Genomic DNA, 24681 nt, shown 5'->3' with positions numbered 1-24681 from the left:
TGTGAATACAGGTGTCTATTACCCTTTCAGAAAGTACAATGCTGGGCTGAAGATGCAGCTCGCTCACCATACATTAGACATGGCGGCACAGGCTCATGCTTGTAATCCCTTACTTGGGAGATGGGGAAGGAAGACCTCTAAGTCAACCTGGAATATACGAGATTCAGTCTTTTCTTTTTAAGGAAAGAAAATAAAAATCCATTTAGCTTGCTCCTTTGTTGGAAAGGGGAAATATATGTGCCACACAACTGAGGTAGATTCTAATATGTAGGATGAGTAAGAAAAGTTAAATCATCTTAAAGAGAACAAAAGTCAAATCAAAAAGCATTGCAACATAAAGAAATGCATTAGATTTTAATCTTTAATAGTATTGCTGTAGGAATTTACTTTCCTGGACCAAGAATAGAATGCTCATTACATAAAAATATACACATATAAAAGTAATTCTCCATTTTCTTGTGGGGCAAAACAATCTAAGAATAGTCAAGATTTATGTCTGAATTACAATTAAGTCAATTCTTGGTCATCTTATTAGCACTAATGTTTTAATTTTAAGAAACAATAGACAACCATTACAGTTTATAAATGTAATGTGCCATTACTGAGTAAATAGATTCCTTCAGAGTGAGTGTGTCCCTTCTCCCATGGACTAATGAGGCAACAATATGCGTTAATTGAATTTTATTAGTAGATGAACTCTTCTGCATACTAATTTTGTTCTCCACTCTCATTCGTGTGTCTGTGTGTGTGTGTGTGTGTGTGTGTGTGTGTGTGTGTGTGTGTGTTGGTTGGTTAAAATGCACCAGCTATCCCTTTAATGCCATCAACAGCAAGAAGAGTTTGGCTTGGGCTTTCGGTGCAGATTGACTGTGTCTGTTTGAATCAGGTGATCTGACCTATCTTCTGTAGCCAGAATTCTTCGAACTGCCTCCTCAAAGGCAGCAGCAACATTGGTGGAATCTTTTGCACTTGTTTCGAAGTAAGGATAGTCGCCGTTGTCCTTGCACCAGGCTTGGGCTTCTTCTGTAGATACCTGCCGTTCTTTTATGTCAGTCTTGTTGCCCAAAATCACAAAAGGAAAGCTTTCAGGCTCTTTCACATCTGCATAATATATGAACTCTTTCTTCCAGTTGCTCAGATTCTGGAAGCTTTGTGAATCATCGACACTAAATGTAAGCAGGCAACAGTCAGAACCTCGGTAAAATGGTGTCCTCAGGCTTCGGAATCGTTCTTGACCAGCTGTGTCCCAAATCTGCATGGTAACAAAATGTCCATCCACCTCCAAATCTTTATTTAAAAATTCCACACCTATTGTGTGGAAGAGCTGGGAATCAAATTTATTGGTTACATATCTGTTCATAAGAGAACTCTTGCCAACTCCACCATCTCCAAGGAGAATTATTTTAAAAAGAGACGATTTTCCTGCCATGATTAATAGTGTAAGTTTTGATTTCAGAATCCTGTAAATAAAAATAAGAAGGTACCATTATATGCCTTTATACCAGTCCAATCCACACAATTCTAATAAAGTCAGCATTTAAGTAAAATGAAAACATAGAGCTCTGATTCCACTTTGCAAAGGGACTACCTAAATCATGAGATTTAACAACTTCAAACAGCCTCTCAATCTCCACCTCACTTTTCTTACTTCAGATACTGGCACTGATGGATGGGAAAGTCAGAGGCATCCAGAAGCTCACTGATTTAACTAAATATGTACTCATGCGTGTTCCCTCTCCCCACCTCTCCCCGCCCTCTCCCACCTCCCTCTCCCTCGTCCTCCCCACACACCCTCTGTGTATGTGGGCGCATATATGTACCTGTGTCAAATGTCTTCCACCTTTTTATTATTGGGCAGGGAGGTAGGAGTTTGAGACAAGGTCTCTCACCTGAAGCTCCACTGATTTTGCTAGACTGGATGAATAGCAAACCAGACATCCTCCTCACCAGTGCTGGCATTATGGGTACATTTCCATAGCCAGCATTTCACACAGGTACTGGGAATCCCATCTTAGGTTTTCATGCTTGCAGAGCAAGCACTTCAGCAATCTCCCCCACCCCCACCTGTATATTTGAAGTAGAATGAAATGAATCTTAAGTAAAAATATACTAATATATTATGCATACCCTTTAAAGAAGTTCAGGGGCCGGATTTAAAAACTTCTACACTATAGGAGCCAGTCTGAAGAGGTGATACTTCTGACACCTATGACTGATGGCTAGTTACTTCTGAGTGCTAATGTGAGCACTGTACCTACTTGACACTTTAATTTTCATTATAAAAACTTCCAAACATACACAAAACTTCCAGGTGGAAAACCTAACCTCATCTTTAACCAATTAGCAATCTAAGCTAAATCTTGTTTGCTCTATAACTCCTATTCACCTTTCTATGTTTCTAAATTATCTAAAATATGTCAATATTTAAAACACGCTTTGATTTTACATTTATTAGAATTTATGAAAGACAAAGTTTGTTATGTCAGCAGCTGTCTGAGAGATTTTTACATAATGATGGAAATGTCCAACATGGTACTCACTAGTATATGTGGCTGCTGAGTACTCAGTGAGAAACTAAATTGAATTTGGGTGCTGGGGAGTGGGCATTGTGTATACGAAGCATTAAGCCATTCTCTACTGAACTACATTTCCGGCCCCATTAATTTCATTTCAGCTAATTTAAACGACCATATTTAAAAAGCCACTAACTATACTGGACAACAGAGTTCTAAGTAAAAATATTCATTAGCTTTATCATCAAAGTGGATATTGTTGACTTCCACAATGGAAATACAGTAAAGAAATGAAGAACTGCTTTATCTATTAGGACTAACTTCTATAACCAATGCAGTTGACATTATTTGTTTGTCTCCTTATATAATGTGAAGGTATCCAGTATTATTGAAAATTTCTGTACCATACAAGAATTCTGCATTTCTACCTGTATGTTCTTGTAAGAACCCATAGCAGCTTAGATAATGAGAAATCAAGTTAGTAGGAAAACAGGATAAACAAATGATCAAACTGGGTGTGGTTGTACATGACCAACCCCACCTAGGTTTATGTAAGCACCCTCAAGGATGTTCACACTATACTGAAATCATATAATACATTTCTCAGAATGTGTCCCCTATGTGCTGTATTTCAACATAGGCAAAGCATCTGAAACTCACCCAAAACTAATAAAATTATTCAATGGTTTATTCTCCAAGCTTGAAGAACAAAACTCAACTTTGCATCCCATCACAAATGCTATGTAACAGTTTCCTTTCAGATTTAAACCTACCATTTTGGAGGGAATCTTAAGGTGGAGTATTTACAAGGAGGTGAAACACTCCAAGACAAGAACTAAACAACTCAAACTAGCTTAGGAAGTCCCTGAAGCTGACCAGATTCATTGTGCCCCTCCCTCCTCAAGAGTATATAATTAGTAAAGATGGCTAAGAGTTACTCTCCTACAAGCCAAGAGGCAAATAAGATTCTCAGACTATCCCAGCTGCCTGGAAGAAGAGACCAATGGTTCTCAAGTTGAGGGTCATAATCCTTTCTGCAGTGAAACTACTCTTTCACAAGGGTCACCTGAGTCCACCTGCATATCAGATATTTACATCATGATTCAGAACAGTAGCAAAATTACAGTAATAAAGTAGCAACTAAATAATTGTATGTTTGGGGGTCACCACAATATGAGGAACTGTATTAAGGGGTTGCAACATTAGGAAGGTTGAGAACCACTGGCTTAAAAGAAACAAAGAGTGGGTGAGCTGCCTAGAAAAGGCTTAAGTACACCAGGCTTAAAGTCACCAGAAATAGACACTCCCCAACCTGTAGATTTGCCTGTAGGCTGTGCAGTGAGCTCCAGCCTTTCCAACTTTCACAAGCTGTCATGGAGGCACTTTGAAGTACACCTGTCTTTCAGTCATTTCTGCGTGTGCGTGCGCGTGCGCGTATGAAAACATGTTCTTCTATATATTTAACATGTTGCTCCCTCAGCTGGTGCAGCCTTTACTCCCAAACCAAAGTCAATGCTATGCCCTTAAGACCTCTTCAGCTTGGTCATAGCCTCTACTGGGAACCCTTTCCCATCAACCCCTATTAACCCCCATCATTGTGGTTCTTGTCAGTTTTTAACTGACAGAAACACCAAAGTTCTATGATCTGTCTGAGAGGAAAACAGATGTACATAATTGTAGCCTATCAGATTTATCATTTTAAGTCAACTAATATATACCTGAACAGACACAAAGCTTCACTATATATCACTGAATTTCAAAGATGTTAAATCAGATTATAAACTAAATCATGCCCCACATATCTACCAAACTGTTTTAGAAACTGTGAGATACATCATCTTATCATGGTATTTTGATTTTTTTGGTCCTAATTATGTGAGATTTTCTACTTCATGACATTTTAAAAGAAATCTGACATTTGTGAATTCCACACACCAGGTAATATTACTGACATGCACATTTACTGGCTGAGGCCTCTCAGAAAAAGACATTCCTACTTGGGAACATATGGCCTTTTGCTAATATTATTACTAAACATGATCACCTCTTTGATTCTAACCTTAGAGTTGTATACAAACACACATGGTGTTACAAATAATTATATAAACCATCGTGGTTCCTAATCAACATTTAAGAGAAGCCTGCTTCATTCAGTCAACTCATTAACATAATCACAGCATGCTTATAGACATAAAAATGTTTCCCATTCTATTTCTTTCTTTATGTAGATGTGTGTATGTGACATATGTGTGTATGCCCACAGAGGCCTGAAGAAAGCATTTATAGTCCCTGGAGCTGGAGTTATAGGCAGTTCTGAGCTACTAATAACATGGGTGTGCTGGGAACCAAACTGCTAGAGTACGGACACTCTTAACCACTGAGCCCGCTATTCTTTTCTAAAGGCAGTTCAACCTTTGAGATATCTTTAGCAAAAGCTAAAGAAATAAATTCTACCATGTTAACTTTTAAAATTCAGCTAAAAAATATATGAACTTTGACATTCCACAGTTGTGATTGTATAAAACCAATAATCTTCATCAATTTTAACATTCAATACAGCTAAATTCTACAAATAAAAACATCTGAATTTTAAAAAGCATAATACACAGGTCATGAACCTTACCTTAGTAGTTCAGTTCAAACATCATTATCTGCAAAGGAAATCAAAATGCTTACGTTAGTGATAGGCATTTGTTTTGATGATTTTTTTTCCTTCTGTGATATTACTAGTTGAACCTAATGCCTTGTGTATGCTAGTTAAGCTCTACCAATGAATTATGTAACCCCAGACCTTTTATTAATTCTAATTTTGAGATGGGAACTTACTAATTTGCCCAAGCTGGCCTTGAACCCGCTTTGAAGTCCAGGCTAGGCTCTGAATTTTCATTTCTCCTACCTCAATCTCCAGAGTATCTAGGATTGTAGGCCTGTGCCTGTTTTCATCATTTTAAGTGTAAAAAGAATTAAATGTTAAAAGAAAAAGCATGTAACTACATCTTTATTTTTAATTTTAAAAACTCTAGGGGTTGGGGATTTAGCTCAGTGGTAGAGCGCTTGCCTAGGAAGCACAAGGCCCTTGGTTCGGTCCCCAGCTCCGAAGGGGGAAAAAAAAATCTAAGTGCTTTCTATGATCTATCTCAGCCTAAAAACAGTCCTATATCAAGTTCTGTATTTTGATCATTGTTTTTCCTTTGGCAAATTGTTTACCTGCCCATTCTCTTTTCTAATGTTCACATACAGGCACAGCTATACAATTATACTGGGAATTATACTTGCCCAAATTTTGGGTGGCTGAGAATAACCATACCCCAGACAATAAAATAAGGATAACACAGGGAAACCAGAGGAGCCAAAGGAGACAGGGACATTAATGATCCTAGGAACATGTGCTCCCTGCTGACACTGCTCTCATTCATGCATAAAGACTTTGCCTTTCTGCCTTGGCTCCCCAGTTGCTCAGGCCTAAGGCTCTCCCTGCAAAGTCTTCTATGCGTGAATGAAAACAGTGTCAGCAGGAAAAGTATGTTCCTAGTACCAACTAAGCCAGAGGCACAGCCCAAGAGTGGATGAACTTAATATCCTGAAACTACATGGGGAACAGGACGGACAGCAGTATCTCCATCCAAGAGATTGTTACAACATTTATCCCATACAACATTTACTCCGATGACTGCATACAGGTACTTCACCAGTACCAGGCTCAAAGGAGTGCAGGAACTTTCTGTGTGAGAACATGAACTCGGAAAGGGGCAATATTACAGACAGGTTCCTTAACAGCCATTTTTTTTAATACTCAAATTTCAGAAACTACTAGAAACAGAACAAATTATATGCACACCCATTCATTAAAGAGACAATTCATATCTCTCTCTCTCTCTCTCTCTCTCTCTCTCCCTCCCTTCCTCCCTCCCTCCCTCCCTTCCTCTCTACACACACACACACACACACTCACACACACACACACACCACCACCACCACCACCACCACCACCACCACCACCACCACCACCACCACCACCACCACCACCACCACCACCACCACCACCTCCTCCTTCTTTTAAAATTGTTTTACAGGCTGGAGAGATGGCTCAGCGGTTAAGAGCACTGCCTGCTCTTCCAGAGGTCATGAGTTCAATTCCCAGCAACCACATGGTGGCTCACAACCATCTGTAATGAGATCTGATGCCCTCTTCTGGTGTGTCTGAAGACAGCTACACTGTACTTATATGAATAAAATAAATCTTTAAAAAAATTGTTTTACTCTGTGTGTGTGTGTGTGTGTGTGTGTGTGTGTGTTTTGAGTGCATGCTGGGGGGGGGTGTGATGGCAGAGGCCAGAAAGGGAAACTAGATCCCACCAACTCTACCAGGCCCAGGGCAGATTCATAGCCAGTTATGAGGCACCTGACACAGGGGCTAGGAATTGAACTCAGTTCCTCTAAAAGAGCAACAGGGCTCTTATATAATGACTCATCTCTCCAGCAACAGCCCCCTATCACCCTGTTTTTTTAAAAGGGCATTTGTGTGAAACTTACATGTAGAAGTCCTTAATTTACACATTCAATCAATTAAAACGTAAGTTTTTTTTTTTAATATTACCCTTAGGATTAAGAATAAACAGCAGCAGCTAACAATGAGAGTCCTGTGACCAACATTCTCTCTTCATGGTCCTTATTTGTGGTAATTTGAATGAGAGTGGTCCCCACAGACTCACATGTTTGATTGCTTAGTTCTAGTAGGTAAAACTGTTTGTTAAATCTGGGAAGTGTGGCCTTGTGGGAGGAGGTATATTACTGAAGGCAGATTCTGAGGTTTCAAAAGCTGAGTCACTTCAGTTAGTCTCACTCTCTGTCTCTGCTTATGACTCAGATATAAGCTCTCAGTTACTGCTCCAGTGCCATGCCATGCCTGCCTGCCTGCCTGCCTGCCTGCCTGCCTGCCTGCCTGCCTGCCTGCTATCGTGTTCCCCACCGTTATGGTCATGGACTCACCTTCTGAAACTGTAAGCAAGCCCCCAAATTAGTACTTTCTTTTATAAGTTGTCTTAGTCACAGTGTCTCTTCACAGCATTAAAAAAGTATTTAAGACATAACTTTTGGGGTTGGGGATTTAGCTCAGTGGTAGAGCGCTTGCCTAGCAAGCGCAAGGCCCTGGGTTTGGTCCCCAGCTCCGAAAAAAAGAACCAAAAAAAAAAAAAGACATAACTTTTACTATTAAGGCCAAGAGGATTGAAAGAGGTTACATATGTAGCAAGATCTCACAGCTAGTAAAATATTTAAGCTATTAATATGGAAAAATACACCAACTACTGGGCTACTTCAAATACAACTGCTGGTTTTTGTTTGTTTTTGGTTTTGTTTTTTGAGTTTGCTGTTGTTACTGCAATTATAAAGGAAATAAGCTAGTAGAAACAGTAAGCTTTTCGTTTGTTCCCTTTGTTCCAAGATCTGCAAAAGAACAAGTTAATTCAACAGAAATAGACTAATCTGGCAATACATAACAAAAGTATGTGTGAGGATGCTCTGGGTTTTGTTGCTGTTGGTTTTTGTAAGACAGTGTCTCATACTGAACAGGTGGCATCAAACTCAGTACTGAGCTAAAGATGAACTTCAAACTAAGTCTCTTGTCTTTTACCTCCTGAATGTCAAGATTATAGGTATGCATCCCCCCCATGCCCAGTTTTATAAGGTGCTGGGAATCAAATCCAGTGCTTCCTGCATGCTAGGAAAGGCTCTACCACATCCCCAACCAAATGTGTTGTATTTTAAAAGTAGGTTTTAAATGAAACATGAGTCAAATGTCAACAGCTCTCAGAATCTCCATAGAAGCCTCCAGTTTCACAAAATAGGCAAAAGCAGCTTTCCAACTAATATTTAGATATCACCTACTATGTGCCACACATTAACAATGCAAACTACAAAGCTCTTTCCTGAGGGTAATACTACATGAAGCCACAACTCTCAGGTCCTACAAAATGAGAGGCACAAGAACAGAGTGCAACCACTCATACTCAGTTGAAAAACCACTTGAAATATTAACACAGCACCCTATCCACCATTCCCCTAGTAAGTCAGGGGTACAATGTACAAATGTGAGGTTCCCTTAGTTGGGCCTAGGCCTTGCCCGCCAGTATCTAAGAGTAGTGTATGATACCAGCCACCATCAGGCCTTTACATACATGTTTTCACAAACTCAAGCCAACTACTAAACTGCTAAGGTAAAGTAAGGTAAAAAGTACCTTCCAGTACCGGAGGGAAACTAGGTTGTGTTGCCCTGTGTCCATTTCCAGTTGTGGTCTGTTCCAACCACATCTCAATTTTAGTGATATGCTGTCCTTAGGAGGCAGCCTTAACCAATATCTGGCTCCAAGGCAGGGGGTTACCTGAATTCAGGAAAGCAGGTTAAGACAGGGGACAGAGAAAAGAAAGGTGCAATGAACTAACACATTCCAAGGCTCTGCCAAGGAACCCCGATACCAGCATAAACTGGGAGACCCTGAGGCAGGTGCAGAAATAAGTTTAGTAGGAAGAAGGAACTGAAGTAGGGAATCCTATGCAGTCAGGGTCTTCAGAAGCCACTGGAAGGATTTTTGCCTACACTGTAGGATTGAAGAAAGCCACTGAGATACCTTCAGCAGTAGAAGCCTCGATGAGATAAGAGCCCAGAAAAGTAACTGGCTGCCACAGAAACAATGCGTTGAAGAAGATTCAGGTAGAGCTAGAACGAATACCTTACCATCTCTGTCACACTGCCAATGGTGTCAGCTGCTCTTAGGTACCAAAAGTGAGGTGGTTGTGTCTTGCTTGATTCTCCAATAAGATGTTCACCATTAGCCTTCCAGCTTTTTGTCACTTGCTTCCGTCCCCATCCCTTCCCCACCCCTTTGATTGGTATCTGGCTAACTCTTAAACCCACTAGACCTCACCCCTCTCCAATACTTCCAATTCTAACTAACCCTCCTAAGCCACACTCCTCTAACATTTGCAATCCAGGCCTCAGTAGTGAACATGTCTACAATGCCTTCTAATAAAAATGCTAGTGAAAAACATCCACTATTCCCAATCCTGTAGTACACACTATTATAATACCCCATATTTTCTTCTTGATTGTCAACTTGAGACAAAAAAAAAATCTAAAACCAACTTCTCCCCCAAAAAGAAGAAAAATGATTCTTTAAAGACAGGGTTTAGCCTTCTGTAGCCTTGGCTGTCCTGAACTCTGTGGATCAGGCTGGCCTCAAACTCACAGAGATCTGCCTGCCTCTGCCTCCTGAGTGCTGGGCTAAAGGCATGTGCCACCACTGCCCTGCAAAATTTAAAAAGAGAAAGTTTAGCTGAGCAAGTGGAAATTACTTACCTAATTAGGAAGGCTGGAGAGAGAGTTCAGCTGATAAGAGCACATACTGCTATCCCAATGTCTGCAGAACTCACTCCCACCCAAAGCTATCTATCTGTGTCCTCAGCGGATCCCCCATCTCTGCATGGAATGTAACCTTGGTCCGGGAGGCTCGGCCCCACCACAATGGTACAAGGCACCCATCAGAGCCCCAGCTCAGATCCACCTTCTACAGGAGGTGTCACAGCTCCCTCTCTTTCCTTTGTACTATCATTCTGGCTTTCACTCATTTCCACCTGCTCACATGCTCCAAGTTGCACGTGCCTGTTTCCCTATTACAATGTCAACTCCCTGGGAGGAACACAACACCGATGTCATCCAGTCACGTGGTGGCTAATTTTATGTCAACCTGACATAAGCTAGAGTCATTTTCAAGGAGGGAAAATTGACAAAATGACCCCTCAAGATTGGCCTTGTGGGCAAGCATGTGGTGCATTTTCTTGATTGATGATTGATGTGCCAAAACACAGCTCACCTTGGGCTGTGCCACCCTTGTGCTGTTGGTCCCAAGTAAGAAAGTAGACTGAGCAAGACATGAGGTGCAAGCTTGAGGTGCATCAGTTCCTGCCCGGACTCCCCTCAGCCATGGAGTGTAACATGAGACTTGTAGACTGAAGTGACTCCTCAGAGAGTTAATCTGGGATGGAGGAAGATGGCGAAACTGGCAGTGATGGGTAGAGGAAGTTTTCAACCCAAGTTGGTTATGGTCATGGTATTTTATCACAGCAATAGAAACCCCAAGATGACAATTCATGTCCTATTTTTGACTGCCACATTGAATAAAATACTCTGCACATGGTGAAATGCAAACAAATGCTAAAATAAAGCATTCTCCATTATTTTTGTTATTCTATTATTCTATTTCTATCTATACTCAGCATGTAAATTCTTCCTCCTATTTTGGATATCCATTATAATATGTTGGAAAAAATGATTATTGTAATTCTAATGAGAATTAGTAGTATTGACTGAAATTAACAAGGAGTGAACATGTACATGCTGAAAAACTAGTACATTCCTTTAGTAAGATAGATACTAGAGGGAGAGCAGGCTCCCTTTGGTAAGCCACTTCCTCAAAACTTCAGCAACACACACTCCAGTCTCTTTTGCAACTTTGCACTCCTGAAATTTTTAATTGAACTTATCACTCCTGATTTAAATTTATGAAGGTTCTTTTCTCTCCCCAAATTCACAAGTTCCTTTTGCATTCATTCACCCCGAATGTCCTAATTAGAGGCATAGCTACCATTTCAATTAATTTCATAGCTTAAGAAACTGAGCTTTACGCAGGACAGGGGGTGGCACATGCCTATAGAACCCTGTACTCAGGGGGGTAAAGACAGGTAGATCACAAGTTCAGGGCCAGCATGGACTACAATAGTCGGGTCTAATGAAGAGTGGAGGGGGTGTGGGAAGGGAAGGGAGGGAAGAGGAACAGGGAAGGTTAGAGGAGGTGGAGGGGAGGGGAGAGGGAGGGGACAGGAGGAGAGGAGGGGAGGGAGAGGGGAGAGAAATGGGAGGAGACGGGAGAAAAAGGAGAGGGGAGGGGGAGGGAGGAGTGGGGAGGGTAGAGAAAGAATAAAAGAAGGGAAAGAGAGGGGAGAGGGGAGAAGAGGGGAGAAGGGAAGGGAGAGGGAAGGGGAGAGGAAGAAATGAATGGGAGTCTAATGGGTCCTAGCCCTATAGCACAAAGGTAACAAAACAACCAAAAACCAGAACTAAGGAAAATACCACCACAACAGGCCAATTTGGAGACTCAAGATTTGATCAGGTGAATTAGATTATCTAGCACTAAGTACTGCCTCACAGATAGGATAGGTAAAATAAAACAACAAAAAGCTGTGGAAATCGGCTGGGGATTTAGCTCAGTGGTAGAGCGCTTACCTAGGAAGCGGAAGGCCCTGGGTTCGGTCCCCAGCTCCGAAAAAAAGAACAAAAAAAAAAAAAAAGCTGTGGAAATCAAGCCACAACTATCACTGACAAAGCACATAGTCTATTTAAGGAACCCACTTCAAGTACTCTTTCTGGAAAAATGAAGCATCTAATTTGATTTAAAAAATAGTTTTTAATGAAAAAGAACATTTTTGTAGTTAGGTAAGGTAGAAAGACAAAAGAATCAATTAAGCAACTAAACAGTAGATAATTCAGAGCTAGAAATGCTCAGTGACCCACATGTGGCCAATGGACATCTGAAATGTGGTTAGTCTGCTTAACTGAATTTTTATTTTAGCTTCATTTTAGTTAGAGCACTTCATAACACTAAGGACTACTGTATCAGACAATGGAGGTCCACAACACGGTGAGTGAATACGAGGCTGGTAAACCCCTAGAATCCCAAGTAGGCTCAGATGAGTGGAATAGTTTAACAAGAATCTGTATGTGTGAGCTTCACACTAGAAAGATTAGAAGCACTTCCACCATATTTGTGGTCTGGTGCATATGTATGTATGCACACATGTGTGCAAGGAGTGCATGTGAAAGGCACAGAACAATCTTGGGTGACATGCACCTCATCGTGTGAGACAGGGTCTTCTCCCTGGCCTCAAGACAACCAGTCTGGCTAGCCAGAGAGCCCCAGGGATCCTCCTTCCCCTACCTAGCTAGTGCTGGGATTACAAATGCCTGGCATTTCTGACTAGGTTTGAGAATCCAACTCAAGTCCTCAAGCTTGTAAGGTAAGCAAAGCTCGGGTTGCATTAGGTTCCTTTTAATCCTTATTTTCACACACATATATCATTTTGATCATACCCCACACACACCTGATGCCCTCTCTGCCTCCTCTTCCTTTCTTTTCTTTCTTTTTGAGGCCTACACTTTAATCAGTGTTGCCTGCATGACCTCAGATAAGAAGAGGCAACTTACCAGTAAAATATGAGTCTCATTCCTCCAGCAACCATTAACTACGTAAACTCTTCAGCCTTGTGTCGGGGGGTGTCCTTCTGAGTTCCTTCCCCATCCAAGATGGAATGTTGATGGACTCGGTCCTACGCCTGTCATGCGCAAGACCAACTGCTGTCATCAGTCTTTTTTTGTTTGCTTGCTTTTTCTCAAGACACAGTTTCCCTGTGTAGCCCTGGTTGTCCTGGAACTTGACCTGTGAACAAGCTGGGCCTTAAACTCAGAGATCTGCCTGACTGTGCCTCCTGAGTGCTGGGATTAAAGGTTTGTCATCAGTCTAAGTCCCTCAAAAATGATCAACAAAGCTGGATATGGTAATATACATATCGGGAGGCAGAGGCGAGACAGACTTGAGTTTGAGGCTAGCCTGGTCTACACAGAGAATTCCAGGACAGCCCAGGCTTCATAGCTGAGACTCAGCTTTAATTTTTTAAAAATTTAAAAATAAATCAATGCCTGTGTCATTTCTACATCACATGTGATCACTTTATGTGTCTCCTAACTAACCTTTCAGACTTTTCATCTTTATTCAGTACCACTATTTCCTCCTCCCATCACTCATGGGAGTCTTTTGTGTATTAAAGTTTGGCCATAAACTGTGATAGTTCAGTGAACACCTTCACTCATGAGAAACTGCGGAAACCCAGAAGTGAGGATATAAAGTTTTGTTCTTTGTGAGGTGCAAGCATAAATCTACCTATTAAAGGGCACTTAATATATTTTTTTTTAATTTGCAATACTTTCTTTTTAAGGCAGGGTGTCACTATGTAGCCTTGGTTGGCCTGGCCTGTGTAGACCAAGCTGACCTCAAACTCAAGAGATTTGCCTACCTCTGCCTCCCAAGTGTTGGAATTAAATAAAAGAATTAATGTAAACCAAACTAACTGAAGAAGGTGTAAGTCAAAAAATTGTCATGTTGTGTGTGAAATAAGCACTATGCTCTGCTAGGAACAAATGTTTCAAGGGGACTCTGACCCTCACTTAACTTTGAGTTATGGACTTTGATTTTGCCTTTTAAAACACTGTACCTCTGAGCTTGATACCAAGAGACTTAGAGGCATGAGCCCACTCTTGGTTGCTGACTAATTACAGACAGACAGACAGACAGCAGTTGTTTTAAGACTCAACTAGATTAGAGGCTTGGAAAGTCCATCCTACATACAGAGAGGTTGTCACCAGTACAATGGCAGACACTGAAAGTTGCTCTTCCAAAGTTCTGTGTACTGGATGTAAGTGACACCTGCCCATGAGCAGCACCCCAGTTTAGTTCTACTGAGATGCTGGATTGCATTCTTCTCACAGGAATGCCTGAACATACTCTACCCTTCACTGCCAATTCCCCATCAGCCTCCACACGAGTTTACTCTCTATAGAGTTGCACACCTCCATTCCCTGAAACATCAAAATGACCACTAGCCAAACCAATGTCTTCTCACTGCTCACATGAGAGCCTTCAGGAACACAGGGCTCTAAAGTGAACAGTAAGAATGAAGGGTTTGCTTTTCTGTAGCTTTTTAAAATCTGACCAGTCCCTCCACATGTGGCCATGATAATAGTAAATTCCTTGAAGATGTAATGCCACAGAATTGCAAAAAGGGAATCATATATTATCTAAAACAACTAAGAAAATGGAGATCCTCTTACCAAAGTATCTCTATAGTACCACACATTTGCCAAGAGACAAGGTCCTTCAAATCTTAGTCATGACAGGCCACTGTCCATTATTACAGCAATGAGGCCTATATTACAGGACAATAACCACTCTCCCTCTTGAAAATTCCCCCTAATATAGTTCATAAGACTGACAGCAGGCTCTGCTTTCTCTCACACATTCTCACCTTTCTTTAGCCAGGTAGCTCCCTTTCCTAACAATCCCTCAAAGGTCATATCCTGAGGTTGAAGTCCACACCTCTTCTCACTGACTATAAATACCAGCAATTCCTTAAAGTCCACCTTCACCCTCTCACACTTCAGAACCACACAAGAATTTTCAACCCTTTTAAAATGACGATATTCAAATTCAGTATGTCAAAGAATATGTACCCTTCTTATACCTGATTTGATCGTACAAAGAATTATTTCCTTCCCAACCCATTGCCACTGCCTTACTGAGTCAAATATGAAGTGCTTAAAGTCTGTCTTAACAGCTGCTGCTTAACATCTACTAAGTATCTGCCAGAATTTCTTTTCCTGTTTCTGTGATAAACACGCTGACAAATGAACTTAAGGGAAAAAGACTTTCCAACGTACAGTTGACAGGAACATACAAAGGATACAGTTCACCACCATAGTGGGGGAGTCAAGGCAACAAAAACCTGAAGAGGCTGCTCATAGTGCATCTTAGTCAGGAGCAAAAGATTCCCTTTCTCCAGTTATTCAGTTCAGGAGACCAACCAGAAAAAGAAAAAATAGAGCTAGGGGGGGTTGTTCCTCCCACCTTAGTTAAGCAGAAAAGTTCAAAGGCCCATTTCTTTTTTTTTTTTTTTTTGGAGCTGGGGACCGAACCCAGGGCCTTGCGCTTCCTAGACAAGCGCTCTACCACTGAGCTAAATCCCCAGCCCCCAAAGGCCCATTTCTTAAATGAGTCTACATTCTGTCAACTTGACAACACTAACCATTACAATATCTAAGGCACAGAGCCCCTTAAACCCACGCACAGATCAGACACTATCCCCCATGCTGCAGAGCTCAACACATGAAAGCTAACATAGATTAAATACCATCCCCAGGCCTAACTAAACACGGTAGGTCAAACATGGTATCCTCACTCCCACCAAGTAACAGAAAAAAAAAAACTTAAAAAAAAAGTACAAAGCCAGAAAAGACACCAAGAAAAAACTATTTTAGATGCAAATCTTCACCAAAACTTACCAATAATGGTCGGGCACACCTCCATTCCTAGCAATCTCTGTGATGTGAGTTCAAAAACATCCTGGTCTACAAAGAAAGTCCAGGGCAGCCAGAGCTCTGTTACACAGAGAAACACTGTCTCAAAAACAACAGGGCTGGAAAGATGGCTCAGTGGTTAAGAGCACTGACTGCTCTGCCAGAGGTCCTGAGTTCAAATCCCAGCGACCACATGGTGGCTCACAACCATCTCTAATGGGATCTGATGCCCTCTTCTGGTGTGTCTGAAGACAGCTACGGACGGTGTACTTATATATAATAAATAAATAAATCTTTAAAAAAAACAACAACAACAAATTAGAAAATATAAAGCTAATGCTATAGTTGTGGCACTGTGAAACTCAAGAAATGACTAACAAGGAAACTTGGCCACAAACTGAAAAAGCCCCGCCTAGCTCTCCAGCACTTTTCCAACCACCAAGCAGATAAAGGCTAAAAGTTGAACCACTCTGGAAAAGAACAGCTACCCTCCTACCACAGCAACACACTTACTTCCTGAAGTGCAAATAGTAAGAAATGAGGAGAAAAGATGTAGCAAAGTAGGGAAGGAAGAGACAATCTGTGCAGCCCCTACTCCAGGCTCAGCAACTAAGAGTCAGCAAACCCAAACTGCAAGCCCAGGGGAAAGATTACAGATTTACTGAAAGGGAGTAGTGGGGAGCGGAAACCAACTTTAATGCCTTCTTTCCTTACCACGAAACCCTTCACTTATAAACTCTAACGGAAAACACCAACTTCCAATCCTATGGTTCAGAAACTATGTAGCTTCACAGGAGGAGGGCAGGCTACTTAAAATGTTTAAAGGAAAACAGAGATGCTGGCATCTGTATGGTACCATGCTCAAAGGAGTTCACAATTTCAACACTTTGTTGCACACATTCCTTCTGGTGACTTAACTTTGTAAAGTTGCCTTTGCCCAAGATCACAGAGGAAAAACTAAATGCAGATTTTAAGGATGACAGTTGTCTGCAGCTCCAAAACAACTATTTTTTTCAAATTGTATTTAAGACTATTAAGAGTTCATTTCAGAATGGCCTGCTTTCACTAATGTGTGACCCCCTCCTCCAGAAGTTTTGACTTCCTGCTCCACCATGAATGTACTCCAGCTAAGTTTACCAGATCAAACATATGACCACGACTATAGCCACCCAGTAAGCCCTTCAGCAACCCAGGGACTTCTACTTGTTTGTATGTTGTTATTTTGGACACAGGGTCTCATGTTGCCCAGGCTGGCCTGGAACTTCCTATATTGCCAACAATGCCCTTGAAGTCAGGTCCCCATCTCTGCCTCCTAAATGCAGGGGTTACAGGCATGTACTACCATGCCTGGCCTTTTTGGACCTGTTACAATCATTCAACACTCCTATCTTTAGAATTCTACTCAGTGAGATGTTGAAATAAGTGTGAAGCCTTTGCACATTTTGCTAACTCTGTTAACACAGCTGCTTCTGAGAGATAGCCTCCTAGAAGCTATCTTAAATTAACCTCGTACTAGACACCTAATCCGAATCACCAAACCCTGGGATTAAAATAGCTCAGAGCCCTTATATACTGTTTTGCTACCCTTCACTCTTAGATTTAAAAAAAAAATTGGTCATGGAATGAATGCGTACCAGGATGGAGTCTTTCCATACTGTCCCCAGTTCCTGTCAATACAATGGCAAACATAATGCTTTTAGCCTCAGACAAAAGTGAAATCTGTGTCCATGGAGTACGAAGCCAGGCCTGCCTGCTTCACTTCTACACTTTTTCTGAAACTCACCCCCTCTACCTCATAAAGACCTTACTTAACGGGGGAGGGGGGTGGTGGAAAAAAAAAAAAAGACCTTACTTAACAACCACCGACTACATCTCCATGTCCTGTCTGTGTTTATAACACAACTGACTTCTACGGCTTGAAATCATTCAGGGTCAAAAATTAACAAAATGTAATGGAAAAATCCAGAATGTGGAAATACCCAGAGCACATCACAGTATGCACAGTACCAAGAGTCACATTGGGAAACAGATTTTCCCTCTAAGTTATCTAACCGGCCCAGGTACCCTGAGGCAAAGCAGGTTTAGGATTACCACAGGCCTGCCCGCCACCCAACCACACCCACATACATACCTAGTAGGCTCCAGGTGTCCTGCCTCAGGAATCCTGACCTTTCATTTGCTTACAGCTTTCCCACCAAACTTCCTGAGGCATTTTCTGACTTCAGTTCCTGCTCTCCCATCAACCCTTTAATAAATGGCCTCTGTGGATGGCCTGGTAGTCACAAACCTTATTTTCTTATACTAACTAGCTTTTATTATCTACATAGCTTTCAACTTAGCCTCATTGGGCACCACTTCCAATTGGCTTATTTCCTCCTCCTGCTGCTTATCCAACAAACTGCCCAGAGCAGAATTCCGTGGCAGTTAATGATTTGCTGTCTCTACCTGATACATATATTCTTGCAGACATTAAGAAGTAGTGTATCTTTCTACAAAGAAAGAAATGTGGTGACCTAACTATACTAGAGCAGCAACACAAGTGATGACTGAGCGAGACTCCCTGGCACCAAGTCCTCTTGACCTTCGGAGGGGGGGGGTCACAAAAAAAACAAAAAAAGCCACATACCTTTGTTAGACTGCATCTGGTATAATATGAAATTCAGCATTCCAGTGTCCCCACCACCACACTCACACCATAAAACAGAACATCTGGTAAGAGGTAGAGAAATCTATATTCATTAGCAAAGAAAAACACAGTGCAGTGGCAGGGTCAAAAATCCAAAGAAACAGAGCCAGGGAGATGGTTCCATGGATAAGAAAGCTGGCTTTACAGGCCAAAGGCCCTAAGTTTGAATCCCCAGAACTGACAGAAAAAGCCAGATATAGTCCCATGGACACCGGTCACTCCAGCAATTTAGTAGAGGATGGAGATAGGACTGCTACCGCTTATTGACCAGCAGCCTGGCTCCAGGTTCAGTGAAAATCTGTCGTAAGGCAGTATAGGTGGAGTATAAAAGTGGACACTCCACACCCTCCTTTGGCCTCCAAATACACATGTGCATATATACCATACACATATACTCACACCCTCAAACAAACCTATTATGTGAATGTTTTCCCAGGAAATCTTCAAGAGATTCAACACACCCATCCCCCATGCCAAAGGTTGACACCAACAGAATGGAATTTGTATTTTGAAAGACCTGGTCTCAGATAAGCATAGTAAAAAACAGGCTGAAAAACACCAAAAGGAAATTTAATGTAGGCTGGAGAAATGGCTCAGCAGTTAAGAGCACTGACAAAGGGCTGAGTTGCATTCGGAGTTGCAGGCCAGCCTCCTGGTCTACAGCCAGCTGAAACCAGTGAGATCCTATTTGATTAATATAGTATATTTAAAAATTTTTGACCAGACAGTGGTGACATAAGCCTTTAATCCCAGCACTCAGGAGGCAGAAGCAGGAAGAGCTCAGTGAGTTTGAGGTCAGCCTGGTCTACAGAGTGAATTCCAGAACTGTCAGGGCCACACAGAAAAACCCTGTCTCAGAAAAACCAAAATAAAGAAATAGATACAGATTAATAAAAAGGCACACATGCCTAATTCAACCATACTACATACAAAGCTTTAACGAAGCTGTTCTTCACTCCATCTAAGTGTGTCCAGAAAAAATGCCATGACACATGTACTTCTGTGCTGAGTTCTTTCCTTAATGAACACCTGACCTCTATTGCCAAGTAGTCCAAACAATAAACTGTTCTAGGACCATGTAAGAACCTGGGCTCATAATTGTGACTCGAGTCCAGCTTCAGAAAGGTAGAAGCTCTGCCGCTATGCTTCCTTCTGCGCAGCACCTTTGTACCATGCCCCCCAGGATAAAACCTGTGGATGATAATAAGGGAAAAACACATTTCCTAAGTCAACTGCAGAGGTGCCTAGTAGCTCAAAAGGTTTTGTCATTTTTGTCTAAAAATTCTGAAACTGTGTGTAGGTGCACATTCCTGTAATCCCAGAACTTAAGAAGTTGAGGCAGTAGAATCAGGAATTCAATGCGGGCCAGTACATAACAGCAATACTGAGGCCAGCTTTAAAAAAGAGATTCCATTACCAGGTATTCATAAACCTTATAGAATTTAGCCCCAGCACGCTTTTTTTTTTTTATTAACTTGAGTATTTCTTATTTACATTTCGAATGTTATTCCCTTTCCCGGTTTCCGGGCCAACATCCCCCTAATCCCTCCCCCTCCCCTTCTTTATGGGTGTTCCCCTCCACACCCTCCCCCCATTGCCGCCCTCCCCCCCATAGACTAGTTCACTGGGGGTTCAGTCTTAGCAGGACCCAGGGCTTCCCCTTCCACTGGTGCTCTTACTAGGATATGCATTGCTACCTATGAGGTCAGAGTCCAGGGTCAGTCCATGTATAGTCTTTAGGTAGTGGCTTAGTCCCTGGAAGCTCTGGTTGCTTGGCATTGTTGTACATATGGGGTCTCGAGCCCCTTCAAGCTCTTCCAGTTCTTTCTCTGATTCCTTCAACGGGGGTCCTATTCTCAGTTCAGTGGTTTGCTGCTGGCATTCGCCTCTGTATTTGCTGTATTCCCCAGCAAGCTTTTAAAATAATAAAAATGCTATCTTAAACAGTAAGACACTGTGCTTAAAGAACTATAGAATGGCCTGGAATATGAACCAAAAAAATGCTTTTCTCCATTTTTTTTTCAAATATCCCCTGAGAGGATAAAATTGCCTCCCACAGTGCAGAACTACTACTTCAAAAAACCCACAAACATATTTGAATTTCAACATTGTTCCCTCACTCCCTAGGTGACCTTGGCAACGAAATCTAACCTTCCCGGGTACCAGCAAATTTCTCAACTGTAACAGACGCATTGCTTTGGAAACACCAGGAAAATGCAAAGGATGCACTGAGCGTACTGACTCAAACAGAACCAGCTCATGTGAGCCGGAGTAGGTCTTCCCAATAAATGGTTAAAAAATAAAAGAATGAGGGAGGTTAGAAATTGCTAGAACTAAGAGAACTTGAGGCCTCCAGAGTACTAGAATATAAAATGGAAGTAGTTGAATGGGGAACATGTAAAAGGATGAGGCTGGAAAAGAGACGACCGCCAATGTCTTTTCCTGCTCTCCAACAATGGACGGTCTGGTTTTTGCTTGTCTACTTTAACCTTCCAGAAAATAAAACATAAATATCCTTCAATTCCTCCAATGTTCTAAGTAAGTAAGCCTCCAAAACCATAAATCTTTCAGTACAGCGAAACACTACAATGCACATGAAGAATCCCCAAAGCAAGAAGACACGGCCACTTAAATACAAAGCTGGTATATGTTGTTACTTGGAGCGCTACACAAGAAGTGGTAACTTCTAACTAAGATTATAAAAGACAAAGTAAAAGCAGGGCACTTAAGTCCCTTAGCTGAGGGAGGAGTTGCGAATTTCGCACAGGGGTACAGCTCTTTCTTAGCAAGCACAAGGCCCTAGGTTTGGTCTCCAGCAATGGAAGAAAAAGAAAAGAAAAGGGAAATAGTTCGTAGATAGTCCCGGGTTTCCTTCAATTCTAGTTGAGATTTCAGGCAGTGCAGGGATTTTCCATTGCAGTAGAGCTAGCGAGGAAAAAGGGAAAACTTGTACCAACAAAACAAAACAAAAACCAAATTCAGTCTGTTGATTTTATGAGGACGCTGTGAAAAGCCTGGTCACGTGCCAATTCGGAAACTTGCAGAAAAGTTATTCCTCAAAAGAAGTATGATCATGGGATGTGTCATCACTTAAGAAACAAAACACAACCATAATACGTTCACCAATCATTTAGTCAGCATTTAAAAGTCTCGTCTAGTCTTTTCACTAAGACGGAGGGATGGAAGAAACGCGATTCTGAAACCTCAGGCAAGATCTGAATCTGACAATGTTCCCAACCCAACCGCCTACACGTTCTTTGCCCTGGCTTTAACTTCCTAGCTCCCTCACCTGAGTGGGTCAAAGGGTAACATGTCAGAGGTCGCCAAACTCAAATAACACAAGCTTGCCTTCCCCAGCATTAGTCACACAGGGGCAAGGTTTGGTCTCGAGCGCGTGAGTGTCCCCGTGTGGTTAGGGGAAAGATTGGTGTATATGCTTATACCCAGGTATTTGCATTGTCCCTGAGAGCATCGTTCCACCATCCTATTCCCAACTGTTTGGAAAACATCTCTTTCCTGAGATGTTTTAAGGATCTGATCTGTCTGTCTCTCTGTCTCTGTCTCTCTGTCTCTCTCTCTCTGTCTCTCTGTCTCTGTCTCTCTGTCTCTCTGTGTGTGTGTGTGTGTGTGTGTGTGTGTGTACGCGCGCGCGTATATGTCCCGAGTGATTGGGTGTGTGCTCCTCTTCCCATGTGATTGAATGTGGGTCATCTGGAGAGTAGGGGACAAGCTGCCCCCGTTGCCCAGCCGTCTATAGACCCGCGCCAATTTGGCTCAACCCTCGCCCTGGCGGCCTCAGCTCCGGCTGCTCAGCTCCGGCTGCACGCGCTCTTAACCAGCTCTGGCCGGATCTCAAATCGGATGATGACCCCCACTCACCTTGCAGACACACACAGGACGTCCTGGGAGCTATTCGCCAACACACCTGGGTACAACCAGGGCAGAAAGAGGGCCAGAGAGTCGGGAATGTCGAGAGCACTTCCAGCAGGGAGCGACTTGGGCAGAAGGACCAATATGGCGGTCAGGCGGGGCGGGGCCAAGGCAGAGGGGCGGGGCCTTGACAGTGGGGCGACGGGACGGGGCCTGAGTCAGTGGGGCAGGGCCTAGAGTGGTAAAGCAGGGCCCAGGTCGAGGGCGGGGCCTAAATTCATAGGGCGGGACCAGGAGCTACGGGGCGGGGCCTGCGGTGGTAGCACCAGGCCAAGAGCTGTAGGGCGGGGTCTGGACTGTGGGCGTGGCTTGCGGCAGCGATCCCAAACCCTAAGGCAAAGACCCTAGTATGGATCGCAGGAATTAGGCCCAAGGAAGGCAGAGCCAGGAAGTCTGGAATCTGCTCTCCCCACAGACTGCTTTGCAAAATTGCAGTTTTCCTTTGTGCTAGCTGCTGCTCTGGCCTTCCCACCTGTGTTCCTTCTAACTGTGGTCACGAAGTAATAAGTTATTCTTGAAGTTTAAAGTAGAAAAAGATCATAAAAGTACTATAACAACAGTATTGAACCTTTAAAAAACAAATGTGCAAATGAGCAAAGAACAGGCAAATGGCAAAGGAATAAGGAATATGTTTGCGAACTGTAGACTAATAAAGACCTTTTTAAGTTTTTAAGTGTTTTTCCTTGTTAAAGTACTGCCTCCTCAGCTCTAATTGTAAATCAATAATGGCAAAACGTAGCCTCAGAGGCGTTTGCATTTCTTTGCTTTATAAGGGGAATTGAGTATATAGAATGGTAAAAAATAGTCATTGGAAGAAAGATTCTTAGCCCTCCATAAACATAGATTATGTTTATTTTCTAAGAAAAGACATTTATTTTTATGATCCACAACAATTTACATAATGTCTGCCTCTTTGTAGAGTCATTTTCAGGTAATAACCTTTCATCAAGCACCAGAAGATTATAGTTAGCAAAGTTTCTCACAAGTATGATTTTAGAATAATTATGAAAATAAGGCACATAATAAATATTGAGTTCCAGTTTGAATTTTAATGTTTTTTTCTTATAAAAAGAAATCTATTTTTATATGTGCAGAATATCTCCCCAGAGGAAATCTGAATAAAGATTTAATGATATACAAATCTGTTGAATATGGAGAAGTGAGCTGGGAATGCAGCTCAAATTACAGTGCTCGTCTACCATACAGGAAACCATGGGTTCCAACCCAACACCACATCAACCTACTAGCATTCTAGAAGTGGAGACAGGAGCTCAAGATCATCATGGTACGGAGTGAATTGGTACATAGGATATACGAGACCATCTCTAAGGAAAAATATGACTACTTTTCACATAGAAGGAAAAACAGAATTCAATAGTATACAATTTAACCATAAACATTTAAGTAATCAAGATGTTGATATTTTCTCTAATCCATTATCAATGTGAGATGTCAATATTGTACATATTTTATAAGTGTGTAATCTATTGGTAAATATGTTATTAAATATTTCATGATATGTTGAAAAGTTATGTATTAAAAAATGATTCCTCAAGCCAGGTATGGTGATACAAACCTTTAATCCCAGCACTCAGGAGGCAGAGGCAGGCAGATCTCTGTGAGTTCAAGGTCAGCCCGATCTCAAAGTGAGTTCCAGGACAGCCAGGGGCTATTATACAGAAAAAAAAAAGCCAAAACAATCCTCACCGAAATCAGATTTTTTTCTTTTATTGAAAACATTTTTTCTTGCATAGCGTATACTGATTATGGTTCCCCTCCATCTACACCCTACATTACTCCATCCATATGCATCCCCTTTCTGTTTCTCAATAGGAAACAAATAGGCTTCTAATGGATAATAAAATAAAAGATAAAATAAAAAGCAATACATTGGAATAGGGTAAAACAAACTAAAGGAAATAGCCCAAGAAAAGGCACAAGAAAGAGATATAGATGCAGAGACCCACTTGTTTGCATACTCAGGAATCCCATAAAAACACAAAGCTAGAAGCCAGAATATGCACACAAGAACCTATAGAGTAAAGAGACAGAGACACAGAGACACAGAGAAAGAAAATATGAATTAAATTTAAAAATTTGGCCACATACAACTTAGTAATCTTTTCACGTCATATTATATCTATATAATTATCTATTTTTGCTAAATTACTTAAACTAAATCTAATGGGCTAATAGGCTTGGGGTTACTTTTGTCCATATTTTATGGTTTAGGCTTTTTTTCAGTACAAGTATATGAATACATTTTTCTGTATTCCAAACCAATGTAGTAAGTGTGCAGTTTGCCTAGAAACTAAGGTGAGCGTGTTTCTTACAGTAAAACAGGTTTTGATACCCAGAATAAATTTTACATTGGA

The 24681-nt window shown here is 41.7% G+C and overlaps 2 protein-coding genes across 2 annotated transcripts in view; one reads left to right on the top strand and one right to left on the bottom strand.

Annotated features, from left to right (window-relative positions):
- Positions 1-15365, top strand: part of Trappc2 (trafficking protein particle complex subunit 2) — a 29929-nt gene extending 14564 nt beyond the window's left edge. Inside the window, exon 7 of the transcript XR_010061223.1 lies at positions 6587-15365. The gene's annotated coding sequence lies outside the window, so the exon portion shown is untranslated. The remainder of the gene's footprint in view (positions 1-6586) is intronic.
- On the bottom strand, positions 344-22383 carry Rab9a (RAB9A, member RAS oncogene family). The gene is made up of 3 exons (NM_053458.2): positions 22256-22383; positions 5137-5164; positions 344-1460 (listed from the first exon to the last, which is right to left on the bottom strand). The coding sequence occupies exon 3, from the start codon at positions 1427-1429 to the stop codon at positions 824-826; it is 606 nt and encodes a 201-aa protein (NP_445910.2). The 5' UTR covers positions 1430-1460; positions 5137-5164; positions 22256-22383; the 3' UTR covers positions 344-823.
- Positions 22384-24681: the final 2298 nt, after the last annotated feature.

The sequence above is a fragment of the Rattus norvegicus genome, chromosome X (assembly GCF_036323735.1).
Source record: "Rattus norvegicus strain BN/NHsdMcwi chromosome X, GRCr8, whole genome shotgun sequence".
NCBI lineage: Eukaryota > Metazoa > Chordata > Mammalia > Rodentia > Muridae > Rattus > Rattus norvegicus.
Note: the sequence above shows the minus strand (reverse complement) of the source record. Positions and strands in the feature narration are given on the sequence as shown.